We start from the raw sequence: 26,434 nt of genomic DNA, 5'->3' as shown, positions 1-26,434 counted from the left end.
TCAGCATATAGTAGGTAATGGTCAATGGCAGTACAATGGTCAACATACAGTTAGTAATGGTCAATCTCAGTACATTCATGTAAAATGGTCAACATTATCAGTACAATGGTCAATATATCAGTGCAATGGAGAATACTTTCAGTATACATATAAATATATTGGTTAACAAGATGTAAAAGAATTCATCGTGACTACATATCAAATAGACATGACTTGGACATAAACTTGTCATAGAAAAATCAGTTGTATCATTTGACCTAGTTGGCATATGACCCAAGGCCCTGAATCATATACCTGTTTGGTGTTTTGTCTTTTTATAAATTTTATTTTAGTTTATCTTTTTTTTTTTTTTGCTTTTGTTTGGGTTTTTTGTTTTTGTTACTGTTGTGTGTGTGTGTGTGTGTGATTTCCAACATATTTGACTTTAACCCCTCCCTGTGACCCTGAAACTACTCATTCAGTTTAAAGAATTCTGACAGAACTTTACTCCAGTAGACTACACAACAAACATCCTAACTATATTCTTTATAATTCTGCAGAAGACTTCTTCTAATGCATTGAACTTTTGTGATCTTGAAAGTAGGCCAAGAATTATTTGAATGGGTCTTTGGTAGCAATAATCTCCAGCAAGCTACAAGAAAAAAATGTATATCTAGGCTTCATTGTTCTGAAGAAGTTGTTTAAAGTTTTCAACATATTTGATGCCTGTGACCTTGAATGTGGATCAAGGTAATTCGTTGAACAATCTTCATAATAGCCATCCACGAAAGCAAGCTGCAAAAGAGAAATGTCACGATTCTAAGCCTTATGGGTCTGTAGAAGATTTTTTTAAAGGGAAAATTGATGATTGATGAGGGGCACTGCCCTTTGAACCATTCTGTAGCGATTGGGCTGTTAAAAGAAAAAGATCTATTATAAAATAAGTTGCCAGGCCAAGAATCTTCCCTATAAGCTTGTTAAAGTAATGATAGAAAAGAATTGTTTTAAATTTCATTATCCCCCAACATGATCAGACTCCAGCTGGTCCTTGCTCGATACGCAAATCTCCGACCCACTAGTGTATGTAGATCCAACATCGTAGGATAACTTTCCATTCTACAGACAGAAAGACAAATATTGTGGAGACATGGAACTGTGTTAACGCGGCTCCAGACACGTCCAATGTTTAGATTTATATTCACGAGAAGCTTTGAAATTGATGCCTTCAATTTCTCGTCTTTTCATCCCCACATTTAAAAAGTGAACTAGAAGGTGTTTTTTAAGTATCCCGAAAAGTACAAACTAGAAACAAGTTAGATGAGAATGATCTGTCTTTGTTTTCAGATGGGGAGTGCTCCTGGGAGCCTGGAAGGTAAAGTTAGAAGGAACCATCTTCTACGTAAAAACTACTGTCAGTCAAAGTTTAAAAGTTGACTACAAAAGCTTGACGCATTTTTAGAGTGAGAAGGAACAGCCACTGTAGGGATTCCAGAGTGATTGGAGTCTGTCACCAGGGACCACGGGACACACAATTTGGAAATCTGAAAGGCTTCCGTACAGTAAACTTACTCTGGGGTGTTTGGTGTACTAGGAAATAATCTATGAGAAACTTGTATAGCTTTGACATGTTGTATATATAGACACGAATCCTATGTATATTCAAACATCAAAGCCCTGGAAGTGTAGACATGTTTTATCGGTACATGCACTCCTGTGATTTGGAGCATTTACAAAGAACTGATAGTGACTTAAACCCTTAATCATTTATATTGGTACTGGCACATTTACTCAGGGAATTCACTGCAAATTGTTGTCATTATCTTCATGACGAGCCTAGAGGCATTTCATCTAGGTCAGATTTGAGCATTTAGGAGATGATTTTTTTCTCAATAAAGCCTCTTTAAAAAACTTAACCCTTTCACCACTAGTACTGTAAACTACCTAAATCTACCTGTTGATGCAGATTTTAAAGTAGTCCGAATTATTCTGACGTTTTATCGACTTTTTTATATCGGTCTGTCGTCGATAAACGTCATTAATCGAAGACAGACCGATATAAAAAAGTCCATAAAACGTCAGAATAATTGGGACTAATTTTAAAGAAACAACAATGTTGTTTTTTTTGTGTTTTTTTTTCTCCAAACGACTTCACTTTTTCACCTGCAAAAAGGAGGGGGGGGGGGGGGCTTAATGGCAGACACCAACCCTGTTCCCAGGACATTTACCAAAGTGGGGAGGGGGCTTATTTGCGAGAGTGGGCTTATTGTATGGTATAGTAGACTCATCCAGATCAGATCATGGTAGAGTCTACTAAAGTTGCATAGGGGTGAAAGGGTTAACCCTTTCAACACTGTTGACTGTAATGGACTCAACCAGATCGATGCATGGTAGAGTCTACTAAGTTACACAAGGTTGAAAGGGTTAAAGGTGGCTGCCACAAGTTAACCACACCATATATACAGATTGGAGACCACAGTTGATTTCTATATAAATGTTTTACCAAAGGAAAAACAAAAGACTCCAGAATTGCTGGAGACCCGACCTTTTAAGGTATTTATCATTAATCCAAGACAGCTTAATTTGTAGTTATCTTGAAACACTTCATGCTTTGCATTTTTAAGAGGTGTAATTTAATGCCAATAATTCATGTCTTTGAACTACAAAATGACCTTGAAATTCATGCTCAGGGGTTCAAAAACAAATATTTAATCCTGTTTTGCCACATCTTTTTTTTAATGAACCAAGAATAAACAGCTGGACTTTTTCTCAATATCTTAAGAATGCCCGGCCTGTGGCTTTAGAATTGGAAAAATTTGTCTTCAGGTAAACCCAATTGGGAATTTTCAGAATTGTACCAAATTCTGATTTGTTTTTCCAACTATCACCTAATAGACTGACAAGTCCTTATTTATTAAAGATCAATTAATTTCAGATGTTGATGCTGCATTGTTATCTGAAGAACAAACTGAATTTAATTAGGGCAGGTGAGCTAAAAAGAAAGAAAAATATCCAACTCAACTTCATTTTGACAAAATCATATATTAATTCATTTCATTTACAGGAAAGAAATAGGAATATGACAATAATGAGCCAAAATGTCCAAAATACCCTTTTTTGTTTGTATATTCAACAATCTGGAAGCATAACTATCTGTGGCCTGAGGTCATATGTTTCAGCCCCGTCTTCTGTCTATCCTCCTTCTAACGTGACTGAGCCCTCAGCCATTGTCAAGTGTATAGATTTTAGTGGCAATTTCAAAGACATAGGATCTAGAAGTGCATGCAAAATAGTGCACTGGTTTTCATTACCTAAAAATTGCATAATTTATACCCAAGCATATAACTTCCAAGATGGTAATTTCTTATCAGCAAACTACCTTCTTTAAAAAAAAAACAACATTATTTCAAATTAAACGCAAGAAATATATAGCAAGACCAACCTGTCAAAATAAATCTTAATGAACATTTTTATATTAACGTTTTGAAGATACCGAAACAAGGCATTGCAGACATGCAACTTAATTTACTCTCGAGATTGAAATTGATAGAAAAGGACATAATATAGAGTGACTAATGGTGGATGAAATCAAATAATGCATGTCTACTGGGAAATTTTAGCCCTGTCAAATATTTTCCCTTTATGGGCAAAAATGGTGAAAGGTAAACTGCGTCAAAAATTTCCTGGTATACAGAATTCTATTTATAGCAACAGTGATCTAAATAAGGTTTAAATGTGACCTTACAGAGATGATTGTTATGATCATTAAGTTTCATGACAAACAGCTCCAAAATGTAGTCAGAAAAGCGATGACAGCAAAAAAATCTATTTATAGTAACAATAACCTTGTTTTGTTCATGCACAGTTAACTCAAACAAAAGTTGCAAACACAAATATGATGTTTTATGATGGTGTGGAAAAGGAAATAAATCAGGGGATGATGTTGTATTTACCTCCCATGTATCTGAGAGGCATAGATGATGTTGTATTTACCTCCCCTGTATCTGAGATGCCTAGATGGTGATGTATTTACCTCCATGTATCCGAGATGCCTAAAAGATGTTGTATTCACCTCCCTGTATCAGAGAGGCATAGATGATGTTCTATTTACCTCCCTTGTATCTGAGATGCCTAGATGATGTTCTATTTACCTCCCCTGTATCAGAGATGCCTAGATGGTGTTACATTTACCTCCTTGTATCAGAAATGCCTAAATGGTTTTGTATTTACATCCCCTGTATCAGCGATGCCTCAATGATGTTGTATTTACCTCCCCTGTATCCAAATTGTACAGAAGATGTTCCATTAACTTCCCTATAAATGTGATACCTATACCAACGGATGATGTTGTATTTGCCTCCCCTGTATCCAAAATGTACAGAAGCTGTTCCATTAACCTCCCTATAACTGTGATACCTACCTATGGATGATGTTGTAAGTCTGTAGATAATCCAGAGCCAAAGCTAACTCACAGATGTACAATTTCACATGTGATTCGTCAAAATGTACTTCCTTTTGTATATGGTAGCGAAGGTCACCCCCTAGTAACAAATCCACAACTACAAACATGTCCTCCTCGTCCTGAAAGGTGAACCACAGATTAACGAGGAACGGGTGATCCAGTGCCATTAGGATCTCCACCTCACGGAACACGTTTCTCACAGCATCCTTCTTTATACACATTGACTTGTTCATGTATTTCATGGCGTACATCTTCTTGCTGTCCTTTTTCTGAACAATGCATACCTGTGGAAACAGGACAAAGAAACCTATAGCTGACAAACGTTCTCATTATCAATTAATATTATCATGCATGGCTGTTACAGGATCAACAATTTTTTCACTGATAATTTTAAAGCAGAAAATTTTATACTGTGAAATCAGACCTTTTTGTGGTGCCCAAATTTTGTGGTTTCCTAACAAGACACCATTTCGTGGGCTCATGTATTCGTTGATCACGAGTACCCACTCAAACAGAGAATTGCTGTATATCAAACTTGTTATTACTTCGTGGATCTATGAATCTGTGGATGAAGATTCACCCACCAAATCAAACAAATTAAAAGCTCCACAAAAATTCGTGATTTCACAGTATTAATTCTGAAGACTCTAGAACTATTAAACCAAAGGTAAACTTAAAAATATCCCTTACAGATCTGCAATTACCAATCCAAACTTAAAGAGTAACACATAATTGGATAGTAAAATTCTTCCACCTTGACTGAATTCTGAAATCTCCAACCTGAACGGTAACCTTTTGGTTGTCTAACCATCGGCATAGACTGCGGTTGGACATCAAAATAAATAAGCCCCCGCGTGTGAGATTCCTTTGTCAGGGGAAAATTCTTTTAATCTAAATACATGACATGTACATAGAATCCATATGGTGCAAGTATATTCAATCAAAAGGAATGACCCATCATAGAGACCAACCACTTATTAAAAGACATCACCATAAATTGGAGGAGATATTGATAGAACCATAGTACTCTGTGCAGAGGTTAAGACAGGATAACAGTACCTCATCTCGACAAGAACAAGTATATATACACAAGCCATTCAGATTGATATGTCTCGCCAGTCCCCCACTTTGACCATCAATGCACATATCAGAGAAACAACCTTAAACGCAACAAGGTTACAGCGAGCGGTATATAATACGCCCGCCACACATTGAATGAGCAGTTGTTTGTATGATTGAGATATATGAAGTATTTGTGAGTAATTGATATTAAAAGAGAAAGCATTCAACATAACTGGTAGATCAATGAGTGCAATACAACAACATGGAACGCATGCATCGCATTAACGAAACCAAGGGTAATAAGTCCAGTTATTAGGATCGGATAATGGCGGTTATCGAACTTGTCTGAGGTTTCATGGTAATTAACCTTATTGTGAAGTTTGAAGTTAATCAGTTAATAATTACTCGAGATATTGAGCGGACACTGTTTCGGCGAGTCCATAAAGGACCATAGGTCCACAAATTATGGTCGGATAATGGCGGGTATCGAACTTGTCTGAGGTTTTATGGTAATTAACCTTGTTGTGAAGTTTGAAGTTCATCCGTTAATAATTACTCGAGATATCGAGCAGACACTGTTTCGGCAAGTCGATAAAGGACCATAACTCCACAAATTATGGTCGGTTAATTGCGGTTATCTAACTTGACCGAGGTTTCATGGTAATTAACCTTGTTGTGAAGTTTGAAGTTAATCCGTTAATAATTACTCGAGATATCGAGCGGACACTGTTTCGGCAAGTCCATAAAGGGGCATAACTCCACAAATTATGGTCGGATAATTGCGGTTATCTAACTTGTCCGAGGTTTCATGGTAATTAACCTTGTTGTGAAGTTTGAAGTTAATCCGTTAATAATTACTCGAGATATCGAGCGGACATCGTTTGCCCGCCCGCCCGCCTGACCGACCGACCGACCGACCGCCCGCTCACGTGATAACATAATACGTCCCCGTCTTCGACGGGCGTATAAAAACTTAATGTTGATGGCGATGCTGACAAAGTCAATGGACCATGAAAGGTAGGCTGCATCCAGCATTTGATGCATGGATTGATATGTACTACCTAAGATACATCTATGGCCCAAGTTTGGTTGGTGTAGCCCTTATACTTTCAGTGAAACTAACTTAAACGCAAAAACTTAATGTTGACGCCGCTGCTGCCGCCGGAAAAGCAACACCTTTGTCTCGCTTCCACTTCTTGGTGGTGGGACGAAAACTAAATTTGCTTGTTGTGAAGACTCTGGTCAACTTGAACTTGGAAGAGTATCCCATTATTTTCCTATGTAACAAAACTAAACAACCAAATAAATCCAATGTATTTCCCGTTTCCGTTGATTCTATTTCAGTTCAGTAAATTCAAATGTAACATACAGACTTTTTGTGTTTTTGATTAATGTAAACCGTGAAGTGGGAATTTTTAGTGGTCTATTGGCGATCTGACTTTTAAAACTAAAAGTTCATATCTGACAATTTAAAAAAATTGGCAATCTCTCATAAGTTTCCGGCTTTTACATTGGCAGTCCTAATATGATAAATATGTAGACTTATTTCGATACAACGTCAAGAATTGTGATTTGACAATATTGGGAGCTATGTCCATGCCAATGAAAATCAAAACACAAAGAGCTGAAGCAAGAAATGTTGATAAAATATTATTTAACATTTGAAAACTAAATTTGAATTTTGGCAGCAATCAGAATGATGGCCAACAAAACCTACACAAGAAGTGAGGCTCCCTTAATTCACACACTACACAGCTGATAATAATATAATATAATATTATATAAAGCGTAAAAATCTGAAGCTTCACAGCGAAATGACAGTCTACATCCCCCTAACAGGAATTATCTGGGACAAGTGGAGATTCACTGACGGGAACAAATCCTAGTGGAGAGCTGGTGAGGACCATTTACCACATCCTTATTGCACTCCACAGACATAATCTTCTCCTGATTGAGAATAAACGTAATTAGTTGTCCTTTCAGCTGCCCACAGCCAGTCATTGAACTGGTCACTGTCGTCCTGCTGGACACGACATTTACAACCTGACAATCTATCCAAATAAATGAAGCTTGTCAACGGCCTTTCAGGACATCTGTGTGCTCAAATCACAAACAGGTCCATTTCCTGTTTTTTTCTTGTTCTATTAGGCAAGGTCCATCTCCCGTTCTTTTCCTTGTTCCATCAGGAAATATTTTATTATACTTATTCTAAAGAGTCCACTTAGAAATCTTAAATTTAGCCGTATTATGAATAGAAATAAAATCAGTGGGGTCCTATATAGGGTCCTTTTGACCCTTTAACCTTCATCGATGATCCCCAAAATCTAAAAGATATAGAACTTGAAGTTTTAAAATTGTTAGGTCTACATAATTTTATTTGACTAGTAACATTCTGTGTTGGGTTGAATTTTGGTTCCTGGTTTTAAAAAAATGGAACATTGCTGCAAAAATAACTGTCCCTTTAAACAATTTTTGAGTTGACAAGTTAAGCCGTTTTTTATCTATTTGTTGGTTTGTTTCAACCATTCATCAACAAAATAAGGTCCAAAGGGGCTGAAATGATAGAAGAAATGGGTGCTGAGGTAGGCATGGAATTAGAAGTAGTAACTGAAAAAGGGTAGAAAATAAAAGATAAGGTATATTCAGATCGAATAAATCATGTCTAAGTGCTGATATAATAGATCATATGTGATTATCAAACCTATAAAAGGATGATATTTGGCTATGAGCGTGACAAAACTTTCCAAAAAGTTACATCGAGGGATAAAAATCTGCAAGTACAGGAGAAAGACTGTACTTTGTTGACACATAGTAAACATTTTGTCCTTGAGATTCTGGAGAGCAGAAAGCACCTTCATAATGACAGGTTCACGGTTATAATGACAGGTTCATGGTTATAATGACAGGTTCATGGTTATAACGACAGGTTCCTGGTTATAACGCTGGTGTAATGGCTGAAGCTGAAGTAGACCAAAGTGTTTCTTCTGGTAATCAAGGAGAAGCCTAATGGTACTATTATGGAAGTATTTCTCCATTTTTGATACACATTTTAATTTACAGCTGTCAGGAAAAGTTTCACTGAAGAAAATCTACAAAAACATCAGTGTCATCAGCAGGAAACGACAAATGTGAAATTCCATCCTCCACGGGTGTACATCACCATTTGCTTCTGTGCAAATATGCTGCCACCGAACATTAAGAAAGAAACATTAAAGCTGATTTGAACACCATGCCTTAAGAGGTTTAATGTGTCATTCATATGCTCTTTAGCAGCATTGGAAAAATATACTTACGGTAACTCATTCACCCCTGAAATCTCATAATGAACTATTCCAACCTTTGAAGGGGGGGATTGAGTTAATGCTGAAATGCTTATCAAGTATTCCAGAGACTATGGCAGTCATACTGGAATATTTACCACCGTAAGGTATTGCAACTATATATTTTACCCAGCAATCAGATTCAGATGGCATTTTAAATGACAAAACTGAGAAAGAGCGATACCAAATCTTAATTGTCAAAATCGAAGATGGCTGCCTGTCAATTTTTTTCCAATCTTTCACAAAAGTTAACATGCACAGCTATAGACCAAGGGAACTTTAAAGATCTCTTCAGTGCATCCTGAAATATAGCACTTAAAAAAACTTTCAAGATGGCCACTAACAAACTTCAATACTCAAAATTCAAGATGGCTGCCTGTCACCAATCGTGGTTTTTTCCAGTCAAACCCAAATTTGATTGGCGTGACCATGGGGGAACCTTCATTTGAAATTTAAGAAAGATCCTTCCAGTCCTTTCTGAGAAGTAGCAATACCAAAATTTAACTTTCAAAATGCAAGATGGCCACCTGTCAGCCATCTTTGTTTTCTGACCAGACCAAATATTCCATATGCATAACAAATAACCTTTAATAGGAACAACATTCACATACAATTTAAGAAAATTCCTCCAGTTCTTTGTAAGAAATATAGCACTAACAAACTTTAACTCCCAAAATTCAAGATGGCCACCTGTCAGCCATCTTGGTTTTCCAATCAGACGCAGAATTTAATATGTGAAAGTATTATAGATGACAGTTTAGGAGCTAGAATTTAGGAAGCTTGATAAGACATTGATAAGAAGCTTGATTAGGAAGTACAAGATACTTAACCCTTTCACCACTGTAGACCATAATGGACTCATCCATATCAATGCATTGTAGAGTCTACTAAAGTTACATAGGGGTGAAAGGGTTAAAAAGCTTGATTTTGAAGAGCACAATAACTCAAGATTAGAAATTTGGAACAGACAGTACAGGAGCTTGAATAAAAGAGAATGTGAGGAGAACCAAGAGAAACAAAACCAGCATACCTGTAGTATATATAAGAGTTTGTTTCTCATAACTTTCATTGAGATACAACTGAAAATTCATCAACAATTATCCATACAGACATTCTTAAAGTGTCCACATTCATCACAGTTACGATTTACACCAAACATTAAAGCTGAGAAGAGAAACTATAGAATTATTCGTTCTAATGTGAAAAATGACAAAAAGTTTCCAGGGGCGTATATTAAGTCAGTTAGCCATCTTTTCCTCACTAAATTTAGATCCCACACACATGCATCAATCAGTCTTTATGCCATTACTCAAGCTTACACCTTGAACGTATTCTGAAACAGTGAGACCATGCATCTATAACATACTATTTAGTATACTGTTTATACAACACGCCATTGATCATGGAGGAGACTTAGTTAGACAGCTTGTACATGTTCTTATTTAAAAACTGCATGAAATCATGATGGATGTGAAATGTCAGGATTAAGTTAGAAAGTGTCCTTCGTTTGTTATCTAATCCCAAACAGAGTCACATTTTTCACATTCAACATTCAATAGTCCGTATAACGCATTATTTACGTGGGCTTAAATTTTCGCCATTTTGACATAAAATTAGAAAATTCAATTTACACAGATTTTGACACAAAATTAGAAAATTTAATTTACACAGATTATAATTTTGAGATATAGACATGTGAAGAACCGAAATGTTCGCGATGTTTTAGCAGAGGCGGGACACTCACCATGTAAAGTGTTATTTAATAGTCAATTAATTGAATAGGATTAAAGACAGCATAGTGAGCTAACAACAAGTAAGTAAATCAACCACAAAATCTTTACTCTTTATTTCATTTTTATATCACAACCACATAGGCGCTCTATAATGACAATACACGATTATGAACTTTATAATCTCGGCTCATTTTTACACAGGTCATATTATTCTGTGGATCATAATTTCACGATCAAATTATTAACCCGCGAAATCGTGAAAATATCATCCCCGCAGAAATATCCTGTTATACGGGTCTTTGTTTTTCGTCTATCTAAAAGCTTCAGGGAATTATGGGATCACGGATAACACTTTTATAAGAAAGCTCCACTGTAGGACATAAATCATGCAATACTGCAAAAAATATTAACATTAGTAATTAATTACCACAAAAGTTACAAAATACTGAGCTGAACGGTTATGAAAGTATCTCAGAAATGACAAATTAAAGACGTGTTATAATGATTAAAACATTAATTGGATCGCAAATTATAACATTATTTTCCTGGGTGTGCCAGTTTGGGATGTGCTGAGTTAATTTCCTTCCAACGGGGAAGCTAAATCATTAGCCTAACACAGACTTTTAAATTTTAGATATTGGATTTTTTTTTAAGTAATTTGGAAGAAAAATGTAACTCGAATATCATTAGGCTCCTGTACAGTGTAATAAAGCCCTGTGATCACCGACTATGGAATATCATTAGTCTCCCGACTCACCTTCGGCACTGACCGAAAAGCACTAAAATCTCATCTATGTGACATCTTCAGCAAGCAGAATATCTGCTTCCTCACCTCCTATGTCGTTAACTTATCACAACGCTGTTATATCAATAAGCTAGCTACTGACAGTGTGAATATTCAGAGGTAATTGCGATATTTTTATTAATAACTCGGCGTTGTTAATTATCTGGTCATTTACACCATAGAGATTTTTTCAGGTTTTTCAAAAGTACAGGAAATCACGTAAATCTAAAGGGATGTTAATGTCAATTACCGAAGCGCGTAGAATTCTATTCTACTAATCTACTGAGATTGGTATGAGGAAAATGTGGATCCTATTATGTTTTCCTCAGTAGATCACAGTACACCTACTGAATTCAGGCTTATATTTATTACTCTCAATACTTAGAATACAGAAAACCTTAGTTAATTAATCCACGTCAGTCAGTCGCTCACATTACAGGAGACATTCATTAAATAGAAGACGCTTATTATCTCAGGTAATAGTCAGTGGATAACATCATAGTATGAATTCAAATTAATTCAGGCTGGAGTTATTAGCCCAGATTACAAAAATTCTAGTTAACCCAAGTCGGTCAGTGAAGTTTAACCTAGTTAACTCAGGCTAAACTCTAGTTAACCCGAGTCGGTAAGTGGAGTTTAACCTAGTTAACTCAGGCTAAACCCTAGTTAACCCAGGTCATAACCCATAGCTTAGTCAGTGGATCAAATAACGTGATAACCTAACTTAATTTGCTCAGGTTAGAGTCAGATAATATCATTATATATAAAGTAAACTCTAGTTAATCCTGGTTATATAAAATACATCACATTACAAGTTAACCAAGTTAACTCAGGTTACACTAGTCAGTGGATCACATAATAGTAAACTCTAGTTAATTCTGGTTATATAGTCTGTGAATAACATTATAAGAGCATAGCAAAAGGCGCCCGAGCAAAGCTCTTTAATGGTAACACATGCGTGCACATGCAGAGTTGGTTCCCCTTTCTACACCTTGCCTTTAAAAAATTTCGTCTGGAAGTAGATGTCCAGTGGGGAAACCGAAAGTGTATCCTTAAAGCAAAGACAGTTGTGTTTAAACCCATACATGAACATCTTCATAGAGTGAATGCAATACTCATGTTTTATTACTTGTTTATTTAGATAGAAAATAATATACATTCTGAGTGAAAAGAGTCTATCACATAAAATGTGATACTAACAGGCATGAAACTTCGTTCAGAGATTATCATAATATGATGTCACAAGCACGTCACAATCCATCGGCCTTCATCGGTTATTTCCGGAAGGATGAAAAATAACCGGAAAATTCTGGAACTGATGTCCGTTGCATTTATCTCTTTGTCGGTGCTTCAAGACTTTTTTTTATTTCAGTTTTTTCCACAAGCACAAAAAGAAACAAGATGCCCAGAGGGCCTGTATCGCTCACCTGAACATATGTTTAAAATAATTGGTATGAAGTAAAGATATAGCACTCCATAGTAGGTGCTGTAAGTACATATGAAATTTCAGAAAGATCCATCGAGTACTTGAGATATAGCAAGAACAAACTTCAAACAGAGCCCCACCCCTATGCCCTAAGGGGGTCATACCCATCAATTATACAAAGTTGAGTCCCCTTGGCCCAAGGATGCTCCAGACTAAATAACGATAAAATATCCCTTAATCCTGATGGTCAAAGAAGGATTTTAAAGGTTTTACCTCTATTTCTCCTATTGGGCCCCACCCTTCTGCCCCCTGGAAAACTACACCCACTGCTTATACAAAATTGAGTCCCCTTGGCCCAAGGATGCTTCATACCAAATTTGGACAAAAGCCTGTCATTCCTACAGAAGAAAACGGATTTTGAAGCTTTACCTCTATTTCCGCTATTGGGCCCCTCCCTTCTGCCCCAAGGGATGCTACACTCGCTGTTTATAGGAAATTGAGTCCCTTTTTCCCAAGGAGGCTCCAAACTGAATAAGGTTAAATCCCTTAATCCCTATGGTAGAAGAAGGATAATAAAGGTTTTACCTCTATTTCCCCTATTGGGCCCAGCCCCTCAGGTCCCAGGAAGGCCACACCCACCGTTTATACAAAATTGGTTTCCCTTTACCCAAGGATGTTCCACACCAAATATGGAACAAATCCTTTCATTCCTACAGAAGAAGAAGGGTTTTAATGAATAATTTGCTATGTTTCCCCTATTGGGCCCCGCCCCTCAGCCCCTAGGTGGGCCAGACCTATTGTTTCTACAAATTTTGTTCCCCTTCCCTAGAGGATGCTTTTGACCAAATATGGAACAAATCCTTTCATTCCTACAGAAGAAGAAGAATTTTAAAGGATAATTTGCTATGTTTCCCCTATTGGGCCCTGCCCCTCAGGCCCCTGGGGGGCCAGACCCACCATTTATACAAAATTGGGTCTTCTCCCCACAAGGATGCTCCACACCAAATTTTGTTAAAATCCGCTCAGTGGTTCATGACAAGTAGTGTAAAGTTGACGGACGAAGGACGCCGGACGCAAGACGACGGACGTAGGTCGACGAACGCTGCAGTATGGCATAACTTCACCATTGTCCTTCGGACCAGGTGAGCTAAAAAAAGGTCCGAACTTGCCCCTGTCTCCCTATTGTTATGTCGGTCTTAATCTCATTAGAGATTGTGTTTTATTGTTATTCCTCGACTAGCCGATTTTTAATAAAGTTTATCTTATCTCATTCTGAAAGTTGTATTCTTAATCAGTAAATATCAGAGATCAACAAAAGCTACGCTCTTTTAAGGCTTTGACTTTTCATATTATATATGTATATAACCTAGTATATCCAGTTATAATTAGTGGATCAGGTTTTAGCCAGGAGATTATGTAACCGTATAATCTGCTACAGTTGGCTAAGCCTGATTGTACAGTAGAGATATTACTGTTTTCTGGCTGACTGCGGCCATTACAGACCTGATTTAGACAAACACCTGTACTAATGACTACAACTACATAATGGCATAATTGACTTAGACTTACAATCACCCGCGGGCTCCGAACCCAGCATCTGTCACGCGGAAACATCACATGATAATGTCACTAATCAATTAGCTATTTTTCTCCTTTCACTGACAAGAGAATCGCACCTAAAATCCTGTACAACTGACTAGTAGATTTATAGATTATCACACAAGTGTATTCAGGGTTTGTCGTAAAAACAATGATCCCAACGTGAGCACGTGGATACAATCGTGAGGCAGCCACAAGTGCGAGCAATAAGAAAATTGTTTAAACCACAAACCCTGAAACAGTATACGATAAAATGGATATCATCAATATACTACAATATTGCATAACTTGCCATCCACTAAAGTTGACTAAATCCCATATCACATTCTCCAACCACCAGCAGCATCTTTCAAACCCTGTCACCGAAAAATGTCAACAAAACAAAAGTTTTGCGAGGAGAAATATTGCTTACTAACAAACTAGCAGGTAAAAATCTTTAAACAAAAGAATGTTCTTGTAATCAGTTGTTCCATAAGCACATTTACACTAACAGGAGGCCTATGGGCCTAAACAGTCACCTTATGATGAAACTTATACAATGATCAGTACACTTCAGTAGACTATAAGGTTACATTAGTAAACCTCTGTGCAGAGTGAACAGAGAATGAGGTTATGGAAATTTTGTCTAAATCTACTAGTACATATGCTGTTTGAAGGGTTTGCCATGAGAACAATTTTCTGATAGCAAACATGTGGATAAAATCAAGAGACCTCCGCAGGTAGAATTTACGAATGTCTCAGACAATCAGAGTCCAAGGTAGCTATATCTTGGGATTTCATGTCCGACTGAAAAACATTAACCCTTTCACCACTGTAGACCATAATGGACTCATTCAGATCAATGCATGGTAGAGTCTACTAAAGTTACAGAGGGGTGAAAGGGTTCAAGGTCATAAGGTGGACAATGGCACCAATTTTGGTTCTCAATCATTTTTTAGAACAAAAGAAGTTGAAAACATTTTTGTCTCAATTTTTTTACAAGGCATTAAAATGTTACTCATGTATACCAAGAAATTTTCGCTGCAGTTTAATTTTTGCCTTTTTCGCCCTCCATAATGAGGGCAAATTTATCATTACAGAGAATAAGGTAAACAGCATAACAACTATACGGAACAACAACATTTATTTGTGGTCAACAACATTGAATTTCCATGGTTCACCGATGCTCCACTTGTAACATTAGGAATTAAATGTGAAGGGCGAAATTAACACTGGGAGGAAATTGATTTCATGGGCAAAAGCTGAAAGTTTGTCTTGGACGCAATTTTCCCGGTAATACAGCAGCTCCCAAGGCCATTTCTATGACATTGGTTCCACTAAATCATGGGTCGAGCTCCATGCTATTAAATGAGGCTCAAATCCATTCACCCAAACTTAACGAGTAGTGTAGTACCAAATTCACTGTAATTATAGTGCCCAGGGTGCGTAAAAAATTAGCTTAAAGTGGGGCGCTTATTAGGGGTAATAAAATGGGACTTTACCTTTGTTTTCACCATCGAGCATTATAAACAAGTCCAGCAATTGTTCACCTGACATTAATCTCTGCTTTGAACAGTAAATACTATGAATTTTTTATCAGGCCCCGTCAGGTCTGTGATATAATTTAGATTCCCCCAGAAAAGGGGGTAGGGGTGCTGATAAGGGGAGTCCCCAGGTGTTGAGTTATGGCAGTATGGTCAACATATCAAAATATCCCTACTTGGTGTCACCCTTGTGCACCTATGGAACAACAACAACTGTCAACAACACTGAATTTCCTTGGCTCATTGATGCTCCATTTATAACAGAAACTGAAATCCCTTTACCTTAATCTTAATTCTTAGGAAGTAGTCTTTAAAGCTATATGCCCCATTTTTTCTGTTGAACCCTGTGCACCAGTGCTCCCTGGGTACAGCACAAGCTTCATTTATGCCACATTCAACTTCCATGCCCAAGGGCTACTCCATGCAAAATGAAGTTGAAATCCCTTCATCCATACTGATCGAGTCAGCCTGTTTCATCCACATTTGAAGCCCCTTTGCCTTTTTTGGCCTCCACCCCTCTGCCCCCAGGGGTGCTGCATCTTTTAATTATTTCTACAAAAGTGAATTTCCATGATTTAGGAAATCTTTTGGACATTTTCCGCCCTTTTGTATGACAATTAGACTCATGGGCCTGTTGAATCCATTTAATATAATAAGATTTAACTTTGCCATTTCTGACTTTTTAACATAAATATTTGAAAATATCGAATTTCCTTTTAATATTTTTATTTTGTATGTGTTTATAGCTCTATGTGACCTAACACAAACATTTGTTTGTTTTTCATTTACTGTAAAAACCTGTGTAATTGGCGCACCCATGTTATTTGCGTTGGTACTGACCTATGGATTGAAAATCCTGAAAGAAAATTCTCCTACTTATATGTTTTGAGCAACAAAATCTTCCCTCAAACCTAAAAAAGAAGCTGACCATTATGCCATATTTGTCTGAATACAAAGGATTTACCATCCTTGCTTCTGTCTGCAGACGGACAAGTCAACATCTAAGGAACATAAGAGTCGTGTGTACCCTACTCGACGTCAGATGGGCGACAAAGTCTCTTAATAAGAAGTCAGGCGGCACATAATATATATAGTTATTTTATGTGAAGGGCTGAATTTACACTGAGCAAAAATTGAATTTATGGGAGATTTAGCGCAAAAGTTTCAATGGGCGAAAATTTCCTGGTAAACAGTATACAGCATCATAAACATGACCCCGAACCATGTTGTTGAAAGGTAATGTGAGCACACAAACCACATGTGGATGAACATCATTCAATTCCTGCTTGCCATTGATCATCTAAAGCTCAATCATTTACAGGGCAAAGACCTTGAAACTAGCAGGGAGTTTCAGCTGTAGATTTTCGACAAAGAAATTATTGTCACTAGTTGTGCATCAAATAGCATCTTCTTCCATTTTAGGAGAAAACCAAGAACACATTTTGGTTAAGGAATGACAAGATGTCCTTGAAGCTTGTGTAACTTCATGACGTAATAATTTGATAATATTGGCAGCCATTAGTTAATGCTCATTAATTAGCAAGACACTTCATTATTCTATTTTTGAGTTAATATTCTCACCAATGATAATCTAATTACAACAAGGCAAAGTATTGCCAGGCAATCCATAGTCACCCCACGGGTAATGACTTCTATATTTAACAAACAGTACACTTCTGTCAGGAATCATAGGTCAAAGTGAAGTCATAGTGACCTAATTTTTGCACTCTGCAATCCCAAGACATCCTTGTACACTAAATCTGGTTACTCCCGGTGAAATAGTATAGAAGATATGCCCGCACAAATATTTTCAAAAGTAAAGGTCAAACGTCAAGTCATAGGTCACAATGAACTATGCTTGCTTTCTGCACTCCACCATCCCAATATGTCTTTGAACACCAAATCTGGTTACTCCAGGTGAAATAGTATAGAACATATGCCCCGCACAAATGTTTTCAAAAGTAAAGGTCAAAGGTCAAGTCATAGGTAATAGTGACCTAATTCTTGCCCTTGGCACTCTGCCATCCCAAGATGACCTTGTAAACCAAATCTGGTTACTCCAGGTGAAATAGTATAGAAGATATGCCCCGGACAAACATTTTTCAAAAGTTAAGGTCAAAGGTTAAATCATGGGTCACAGTATGACCTAATTCTCGCTTTCTGTACTACGCCATCCCAATATGTCCTAGAACACCAAATCTGGTTACTCCAGGTGAAATAGTAAAGAAGATATGCCCCACACAAATATTTTTGAAAGTAAAGGTCAAAGGTCAAGTCACAGGTCACAGTGATCAAATTCTTACATTCTGCGCTCCTTGTTTAACAAACAAAGGGTCATAACTCAATAAAAAAAGTGTCGGAATGAAAAAAATAATACCGCTGCTGAAATTGGCCAAGCAGTTTTGGAGTAGTTGTCAGGACAATGATCTTTCAACAAATAGCCATGACTCCGTGAAATAGTGTCAGAATGAAAAAATATTACCGGGATGCACATCATCAGAGGGTACTTGAAATCGGTGCACAAGTTTATGAGGAGTTGCACCTAGTTTTGAAGCTGACACAAAAGCACACATTTACAACATACTGTAGGGAAATGACTATAAAAGCCTCATATGGATGAACATCATAACACGTACAGGATCGGTTTGGCAATTGGACATCTGAAATTTTATTTACAGAACCATGCAAGGCCTTGAAACTTGGCAGGAATTTCAGTTGTAGGTTTTCGACAATTAAAGAAATTAATGTCACTAGCTGTGTATCATAATGGCATCTAAACTTCCATTGCAGGAGAAAACTAAGAACACATTTAGGTTAAGGAGTGTCAAAATGGCCTTGAAGTTTGTGTAATAAGACAATATTGGCGACAAAGTAAATGCTTACTACCAGGATTTATTTTCTGTTTAAACTGGTATCACAAAATGATAAAGTAATTACAAAAACTGAATAAGGTGAGAACAGGCTGAAAGATTTTAGTGATGAAAGTCTTTAAATATTTACCATTGTTCCTAATATCAAGCCTAATTAAACCATTGTCATATTATGTTCCCACAATTAGACCCGTTAGTCCACACTGTGCGTCCCTAAACCTCTTAATCCAAGGGTGTTCTTCACCAAATAAGGTTAAAATCCCACTCCTTATATTTGAAGAGTAGCGGTATATATGATCTTACATGAGTTTCCATTTCATACTACTTAAGAAACAAGTCTAAGAATTTTTCAATTTAGCGAGCCTCTGGCAAGCTTAAATGAAAAATTCATGATGAGTTTCATAAATTTCATAAGAAATGGAAACGAGTGTAAGATCCTTTTTATCACTTAATCAAGATTTTAAAACGACAATTCTGATCCAACCTTGAAATGTAAAAAAGCCGCCATTTTGACTCAAGTGCGTATAAGACTGTGATGTCATATAATTGTCATTGGCATGACATCACAATTGAAACCATTGAAACTTACAACCAATCTCAGGGTTGATAGGTCATATTACATGGGTTAATATTCACTGGATAACACAGTTCATTATGTGATAAAAACATTTATCCCTAGTTTTTATACCCCCCTGCCCCTCCTTCCCATACCCTGATCCCTTGCCCCTGCATGTAAGGGTTAATCTCATGTTAGGATCATTATAACCTGTTAATGCAGCAGTAGGTCATTATGTTAAATTCGCTTTATTCATACTAGAGAAGTAGTCTTTTAAACAGTTATCTCTATTTTTGGGCTCAGCCGCTATGCTCCCACAGGGGACATGCCTTAAATTTCCTTAAAATAACACTGAGTCCCTTTGAAACAGAAATTCTTTACACAAATTAGTTAAAATGCCTTCGCTAATTCTACAGCAGTATTCTGTTAAAGATTAGTAGATTTTCTCTTCTCGGACCTTGCTTCTATGCCTTCAAGGAGGGGAGGGACAACTATGTTTTCAGAACATTAAGTTCCTTTTGTCTACGGATCCTTCTCCCAAAATGGGGGCCGCTATCTTGAAGAAATATCCTTAATCTTATTTGGCCCTGGCCCTCTGCCTCAAGGGGTTGAGTATGGCATATCAGCTTTAATTTGCCATTTGGGCAGGGATTTAAAGCTACACATGACCATTAAGGAGCCCCGTACCATTTTCAGAAACTGTAACTATATGCACCTAAGAAAAAATAATTCTGGCATGACAGTAAAAAGCTTTGATAAATCATTTTGGAAAAGAAAAACATACCTTGTAGAATGTTTATAAAATTATGCTTAAGACAAAATAAACAAAAAGAATCAACAACACCAGTGTTCTGAGTGTAATAATATACTAAGTCTACTGAGAATTTTTGCTGCAGTTTAATTTTCCCCTTTTTCGCCCTCCGCAATAAGGGCAAATTTATCACGACAGCAATTATTAGTACATCTACCCTGTATAGTTATAGCATGTGAAGGGCGAAATTTTCAATGGACAAATAGTGATTTTAACAATGAAAGGTGAATATTTGATTTCGCGAAAATTTCCCTGTTATATAATACCGTACCATACACACTGGCTGTAACTATATACCTGTAGTGGTGTTCCGTTTAAACAACTTTGTCGACTACCTGTATCGGACGTTTAGGTCAATAATCTCGACTAATTGACTACAAAACTCATGATTGATTTAAGTCAAAATAATCTGTGTAGATGTTATTGAGTTTTCAGCAGAGTGATTAATGAACTCGGGCCTATCTCCGCGATAGATACTAACGAGTTAAGCAGAGAAGTCTCCTGATATTTATTTCCAGCTGCTGTGTCGACATCATCACTGACTTACTGTTAGTTTTAAGTCCGCTAAATTGGCCACTTAGGACCATAAATTACGGATTCAGTGTTTGAAAGGAGGTCACAGCTAGATTCTTCTAAAATGGTATTGATTTTTACTTGAGTAAGCAAATGACAACAGTGTGGAGGGTTTCACAATTTTTTTTTTTTCAAAAGATTATTAATCGGATAATAAAAAGAAAACAAGAGATCCCTGAGGGATCTTGGCGCCCACCATTGTACCACCTTCATTAGTTCTTTGTCAGTTTGATCTTTTCTCTTCTTTTCTCTAATCTGTTTGACCGAGTCATGTATACAGTAAATGCACCTTGAGGTAACTCTTGATCTAAACTTAATACTGCTGTGTATAAAAAACAACATTCACTGTGAGTTTGTCATTTCACATATTTACTAGTACATAGAAATAGAACTTATCATTGCAATATGAAAAAGATCTGTTTAGTTCTTGCTTCGGCCATTTTGTTATTATGATCAGTCTCAAAATAAAACATGCACAAGGGACCAAGGGGAACCTACATATTAAATTTAAGAAAGATCCCTCAAGTTATTCCTGAGAAATAGCACTAACAAACCTTCAATGTCTAAAACCGAAGATGGCCGCCGGTCGGCCATTTTGTTTATCTGATCAGTCTCAAAAGTATTAACAGTGATGATGAACAAAAAAGGACCGTGGGGCACCTACATATAAAATTTGAGAAAGAACCCTCCAGGACTTCCTGGGAAATAGCACTAACAAACTTTAACTGTCAAAATCAAAGATTTGTGTATTGGATCAGTTTCATAAGAAAACATGCACATCTACAGACCAAGGGGAATCTGCATATCAAATTTGAGAAAGATCCCTCCAGTGCTAAGAAATAGCGATAACAAACCTTCACTGTCAAAATCCAAGATGGGTGCCTGTCGGCCATTTCTTTTTTCTAATCAGTCTCAAAAGAAGACATGAACAACAACAGACCAAAGGGAACCTACATGTCCAAGTTGTGAAAGATCTCTCAAGTACTTATTGAGAAATAGCGATAACAAACCTTCACTGTCAAATTCCAAGATAGCTGCCTGTCGGCCATTTTGTTTATCTGACCAGTCTCAAAATTGAACATGCACAACTGCAGACCAAGGGTAACCTACAGGTTATATTTGAGAAAGATCTCTAGCACTTCCTGAAAAAAAGCGATAACAAGCCTTCACTTTCAAAATCCTAGATGGCTGCCTGTCGGCCATTTTGTTTATCTGATCAATCTCAAAAGTTAATATGCACAACAAGGTACCAAGGGGAACCTTCATATAAAATTTGAGAAAGATCCCTCCGGTACTTTCTGAGAAATAGCGATAGCGAGAAGGACGGATGACTGACAACTGACAACAGACGACGACCGACCACAGACGCAGGGTGATTGAATAGCCCACCATCATCTACTCATTCCCAACACAAGGTTGTGCAGACAATATGGGATTGTCAGATTTTCGGAGCAATCCGCTTCACAGAAAAAACACAAAATTCTTTTCATATACTGACAATTACCCTGGTAACAGAAAAGGGGGCTAGATCTTCACTCTACCTGTAACCTATTTGATACAGTGTGTATACGTTCTCTATCGATAGGCAAAACGTCCCAGGTTGACAGAGGGACCAGTCAGTCTTAAAACGTTGCAACATGTTTAATTCGTACATTGTTTGTGTGTAAAGTAAAACTGATGAATCTTATTGAAGATATACTGAACACTTACATTACATAAAAACAAAACTAGAAATATAATAGGATATAACTAATATTTAAAAACAATAATCCCTTCGGCTAGCATAAGCCGAGGCAGAATTTATAATGACCGCAATTAATGTTGACCAATGATATCGTGTGTGTGCAAACAATGACAAAGAGATTATCATATACTGGCAAATTTGAAGCGTAAAGAAAGATACTGAAGCTGGAAAAAACGACATGAAGATTCGTCTGAAAATGATAAAACAAATATGGAGTAGAGACTCTCAAAATATCTTTTTGACAGATAAATATATTTTCAGTAATTAATTTGTATTCTACAAACAAATGTTTGCAAGGATCCAGTGTTATTTGGGAAGTTTCCGTTGATAATGCTTCTCTGACCACTATATGTGTATATATATATATATATATTTCTCTGACCTGGACAGGTGTATCCGCACTTTTACCGGTGTGAGATTTCCTTGTCTCACCCTAGGGTTGAGACGGGGGGATTCCCCTATTCATAACAATGGTGTGACGTCACTTCAACAATACAATGACGTCACGTCAACAATCCATCAACGACACGTCAACCTTGAATTTAGCATGTAACGTTGTCGTTACATTGTGTATATGATACACATTGGAAGAACAGGGTAAGAGAGAAAGAATCATTCACCCCCTTGTGGGTAAGATAGAGGAATCTAAACCCTCGGGGAAAAGATTCTTCAGTTGCCAAACACTCGGCAAAGCCTCGTGTTTGGCAACTTAAGAATCCTTCCCCTCGGGTTGAGATTCTCCTATCTCACCCCCAAGGGGGTGAAAGATTCTATTAATATATATATATATATTACTTACCTTTCCAAAACTTCCCTTCCCAATGGCTCGGAGAATTTGGAAATGGTCAAAGTTAACTGAAAGGAGACAAAAAAGACACAGGTTATAATTACTACGACATGTAACTATGCATTAAGAAATTTTGATAGCAAAATACATATTCTTAACAAAGTTATTCTAACAATATACTGATACATATTCATAACATGTTTGATTAACGGAATAAATAAGGGATAATCTATTGTACCATATTGAACCTAATAAGGCAGCCTAAATGAACAATTTGGGAATGGTAAGAATGATTTAGTTAACTCATTCACCACTGTAGACCATAATGGACTCATCCAGATCAATGCATGGTAGAGTCTACTAAAGTTACATGGGGGTGAAAGGGTTAACTCATTCACCCCTAAATATTTAAATTGGACTTGCCCAGTCTTTGATTTGGTAAGGTTCAAATGTGACTTTATGGGTGAATGGGTTAGCGTCAGTTACAGACGATCCTGTCAGGCTTTACTGAACCTCTGAATCAGCCAATTCAGTCAGGTTCAGGAGGTGGGAAGAAAACTTAATCAGAGGCAACACTATGATACTGATTTCCATTTCAGCAAGGATTTAAATTCCTATAATCAGAAAATGGTTATTCAGAAGAAATGCATTATTTTCTTAGCTACCTAATGTCCGTTAATACTCCAAATTTAAGACCAACTTGTGTATGCGTTTCCTAAGATTTAAGAAACAAACGATCAGTTTGAAATTGCTGTTCTTATATATATTCAATCCCTAATATTGGTTTCAATCTATTTCTACAGAAATAGGTTCAAGACGACACTATCAGATTCAAGATTAATAAGAAACGGTATAATATATATGTAGCACAAGATCTCGTTTGTTTTATTTTTGCCTGACTTTATCTCTCGTCAATTAAAATATCCATTGATTTCCTGTCAGAAGATGATGACAGGGAGTAAATTTCTTTTGACCTTGGCTATAGTGTATCCATTGCTCAAACGAAAAACGATATATGTGTTGGGGAAATTGATTGAGGAAGACATTTTTTATGTTGTTGAGTTTATTTGTGTGAAAATGAAAAGACAATCGGTAAAATGTTAGTAAATACAATTCTGTTTTAGTATTTATTAAATGAAATAACGGACACTAACAGCAGACCCTGGATGTGTCCCCTCAAAACAATAGTTCTTTTAAGGATGTTGGCAGTAGTTAGGGATTAAATGCAACTTTTTGACACTATTTCCTTGTAAACATATTTTTTTAAAAACATATTTCCTTGTAAACATATTATTTTGTAAACATATTTCTTTGTAAACATATTTCTTTGTAAACATAGTAAATATATTTCCTTGTAAACATATTTGTTTGTAAACATATTTTTTTGTAAACATATTTCCTTGTAAACATATTTCCTTATAAACATATTTCTTTGTAAACATAGTAAATATATTTCTTTGTAAACTATGAACATATTTCTTTATAAACACATTTCTTTGTAAACATATTTCTTTGTAAACATATTTCCTTGTAAACATATTCCCTTGCAAACATATTTCCTTGTAAATATATTTCTTCGTAAAAATATTTCCTTGTTAACATATTTCTTTGTAAACATATTTCTTTATAAACATATTTCTTTATAAACATATTTCTACGCTCAAAACAACAAAGGAAATTAAATCCGTCTTTCTGGTTGCCTTTTTGTGGTTCATGATACAATTTTTGGTGATGGTGGAAAAGCCATTTTTATCGGGGGAAAAGGTTACATTTATTATCATGTTATCAGTTCAATTGGTTGACAAACCTCAATCAGAAAGTAATTTGGGAAATTCTGTTTTATGGGCAGATTGGTCAAGTGGTTAACACTCCGGCCTTCCACGCAGCCGTCCAGGGTTCGATCCACCGGTAGTTAGCGCCTGATAAGGCAGCTCCTGCTAATTCCTCAAAACTGTATTGATTAATGTATGTGCTAATTGTATTAATTATATATTTATGTACTGTAAAGTGCTTTAGAGTGGCTTATTCTAGCTAGATAGGGCGCTATATCAAATGTTGTATATTTAATTTGAATATGACATTATGTTATGATCACCAACTGTTGGTTTATAACAAGATGTTTGGTCGGTAGCTTTAACTAAAGAGTGTACAAAAGAAATGAATCAACACCCTATGTAACTTTAGTAGACTCTACCATGCATTGATCTGGATGAGTCCATTATGGTCTACAGTGGTGAAAGGGTTAAGGATTCCTGTCCCACTGCACTGTGTTTTTTCATGTACATAATTACCTCCCCTTAATTTCATGTTTGATATTAAATGTAGCGCAGTTGGACACAAATACTTCCACTGATTAGGTAGCTAAGTCGGTTAGAGGGAAAATACCCCAACCAGCTGACATACAGGGTTCAAATACCGATCAAGCCATGCTGAATGTTTACACTCAGAACGCAGTTGTTGATTATATATTGTTTATTTCATTTCTATTATTCTTTCAAAAGAGTCTCGCAAGGGATGGTTTTCTTTTCAGAAATGATTTATCAAAGCTATAGTCATGCCGGAAAAAATTGTTTCCAATGTGTAGTTACATTTTTTGGCAGTCGTACGGGGATCCTTAAATGAAAGAAAAAGTCAAATTACCGAACCTACAAGAAGGATTACACCCGTTAAAGGGAGATCACTCCAGAAAAGGGATCAATATTACTGCAAGGTTCAATGTGGTTGTAAACCATGGGTAGGAGAACTCGGGTCACGGGTGGTTACCAGTGACCAGGGCTACCTTATATGTTTATACGAGGCAGAGTGGTCTAGTGGTTAAAGAATGCCGGGCTCGTGACCGAAGGGTTGAGGGTTCGAGTCACAGCACGACACTGGGTTGTATCTTTGAGCAAGATACTTTACTCCGCTTGTTCCACTCTTATCTCAGCTGTAAATGACTACGTGGTTGGGCAGTGCTACAATTGTAGAATGCTAGCTGTGAGCGCCGAAATGGCAGCACCAGCTGTATGCTCCCCAGTGAATTGAGAAAGATATTGGCTGGTTGCAAAGGCCCTACAACCACGGATAATGATTTGTGAACAGCTTTGAGACGACCTACGAACTAGGTTGTGATAAAGTGGTATATAAGAACCTAAAATTATTATTATTATTATTATTATTATTATTATTTACAGTGCCTGTCAAGACTTTCACAGTCTCAGGTGTACAT

The 26,434-nt window shown here is 36.7% G+C and overlaps 1 protein-coding gene across 5 annotated transcripts in view; it reads right to left on the bottom strand.

The window, feature by feature from the left end:
* LOC110442105 (serine/threonine-protein kinase 32B-like) overlaps positions 1-26,434 on the bottom strand; it is a 116,645-nt gene that overhangs the window by 26,666 nt on the left and 63,545 nt on the right. For all 5 annotated transcript variants that reach the window (XM_021485543.1, XM_021485546.1, XM_021485547.1 and 2 more), the window contains exons 3-4: positions 23,239-23,294; positions 4,397-4,722 (exon numbers count right to left, since the gene is read on the bottom strand). In XM_021485543.1, the coding sequence (XP_021341218.1) occupies positions 4,397-4,722; positions 23,239-23,294 (382 nt within the window). The remainder of the gene's footprint in view (positions 1-4,396; positions 4,723-23,238; positions 23,295-26,434) is intronic.

This window comes from Mizuhopecten yessoensis, unplaced genomic scaffold (assembly GCF_002113885.1).
Source record: "Mizuhopecten yessoensis strain PY_sf001 unplaced genomic scaffold, ASM211388v2 scaffold716209, whole genome shotgun sequence".
In the NCBI taxonomy this organism is placed as follows: Eukaryota; Metazoa; Mollusca; class Bivalvia; order Pectinida; family Pectinidae; genus Mizuhopecten; species Mizuhopecten yessoensis.
This window is presented reverse-complemented; position numbering and strand designations above follow the sequence as displayed.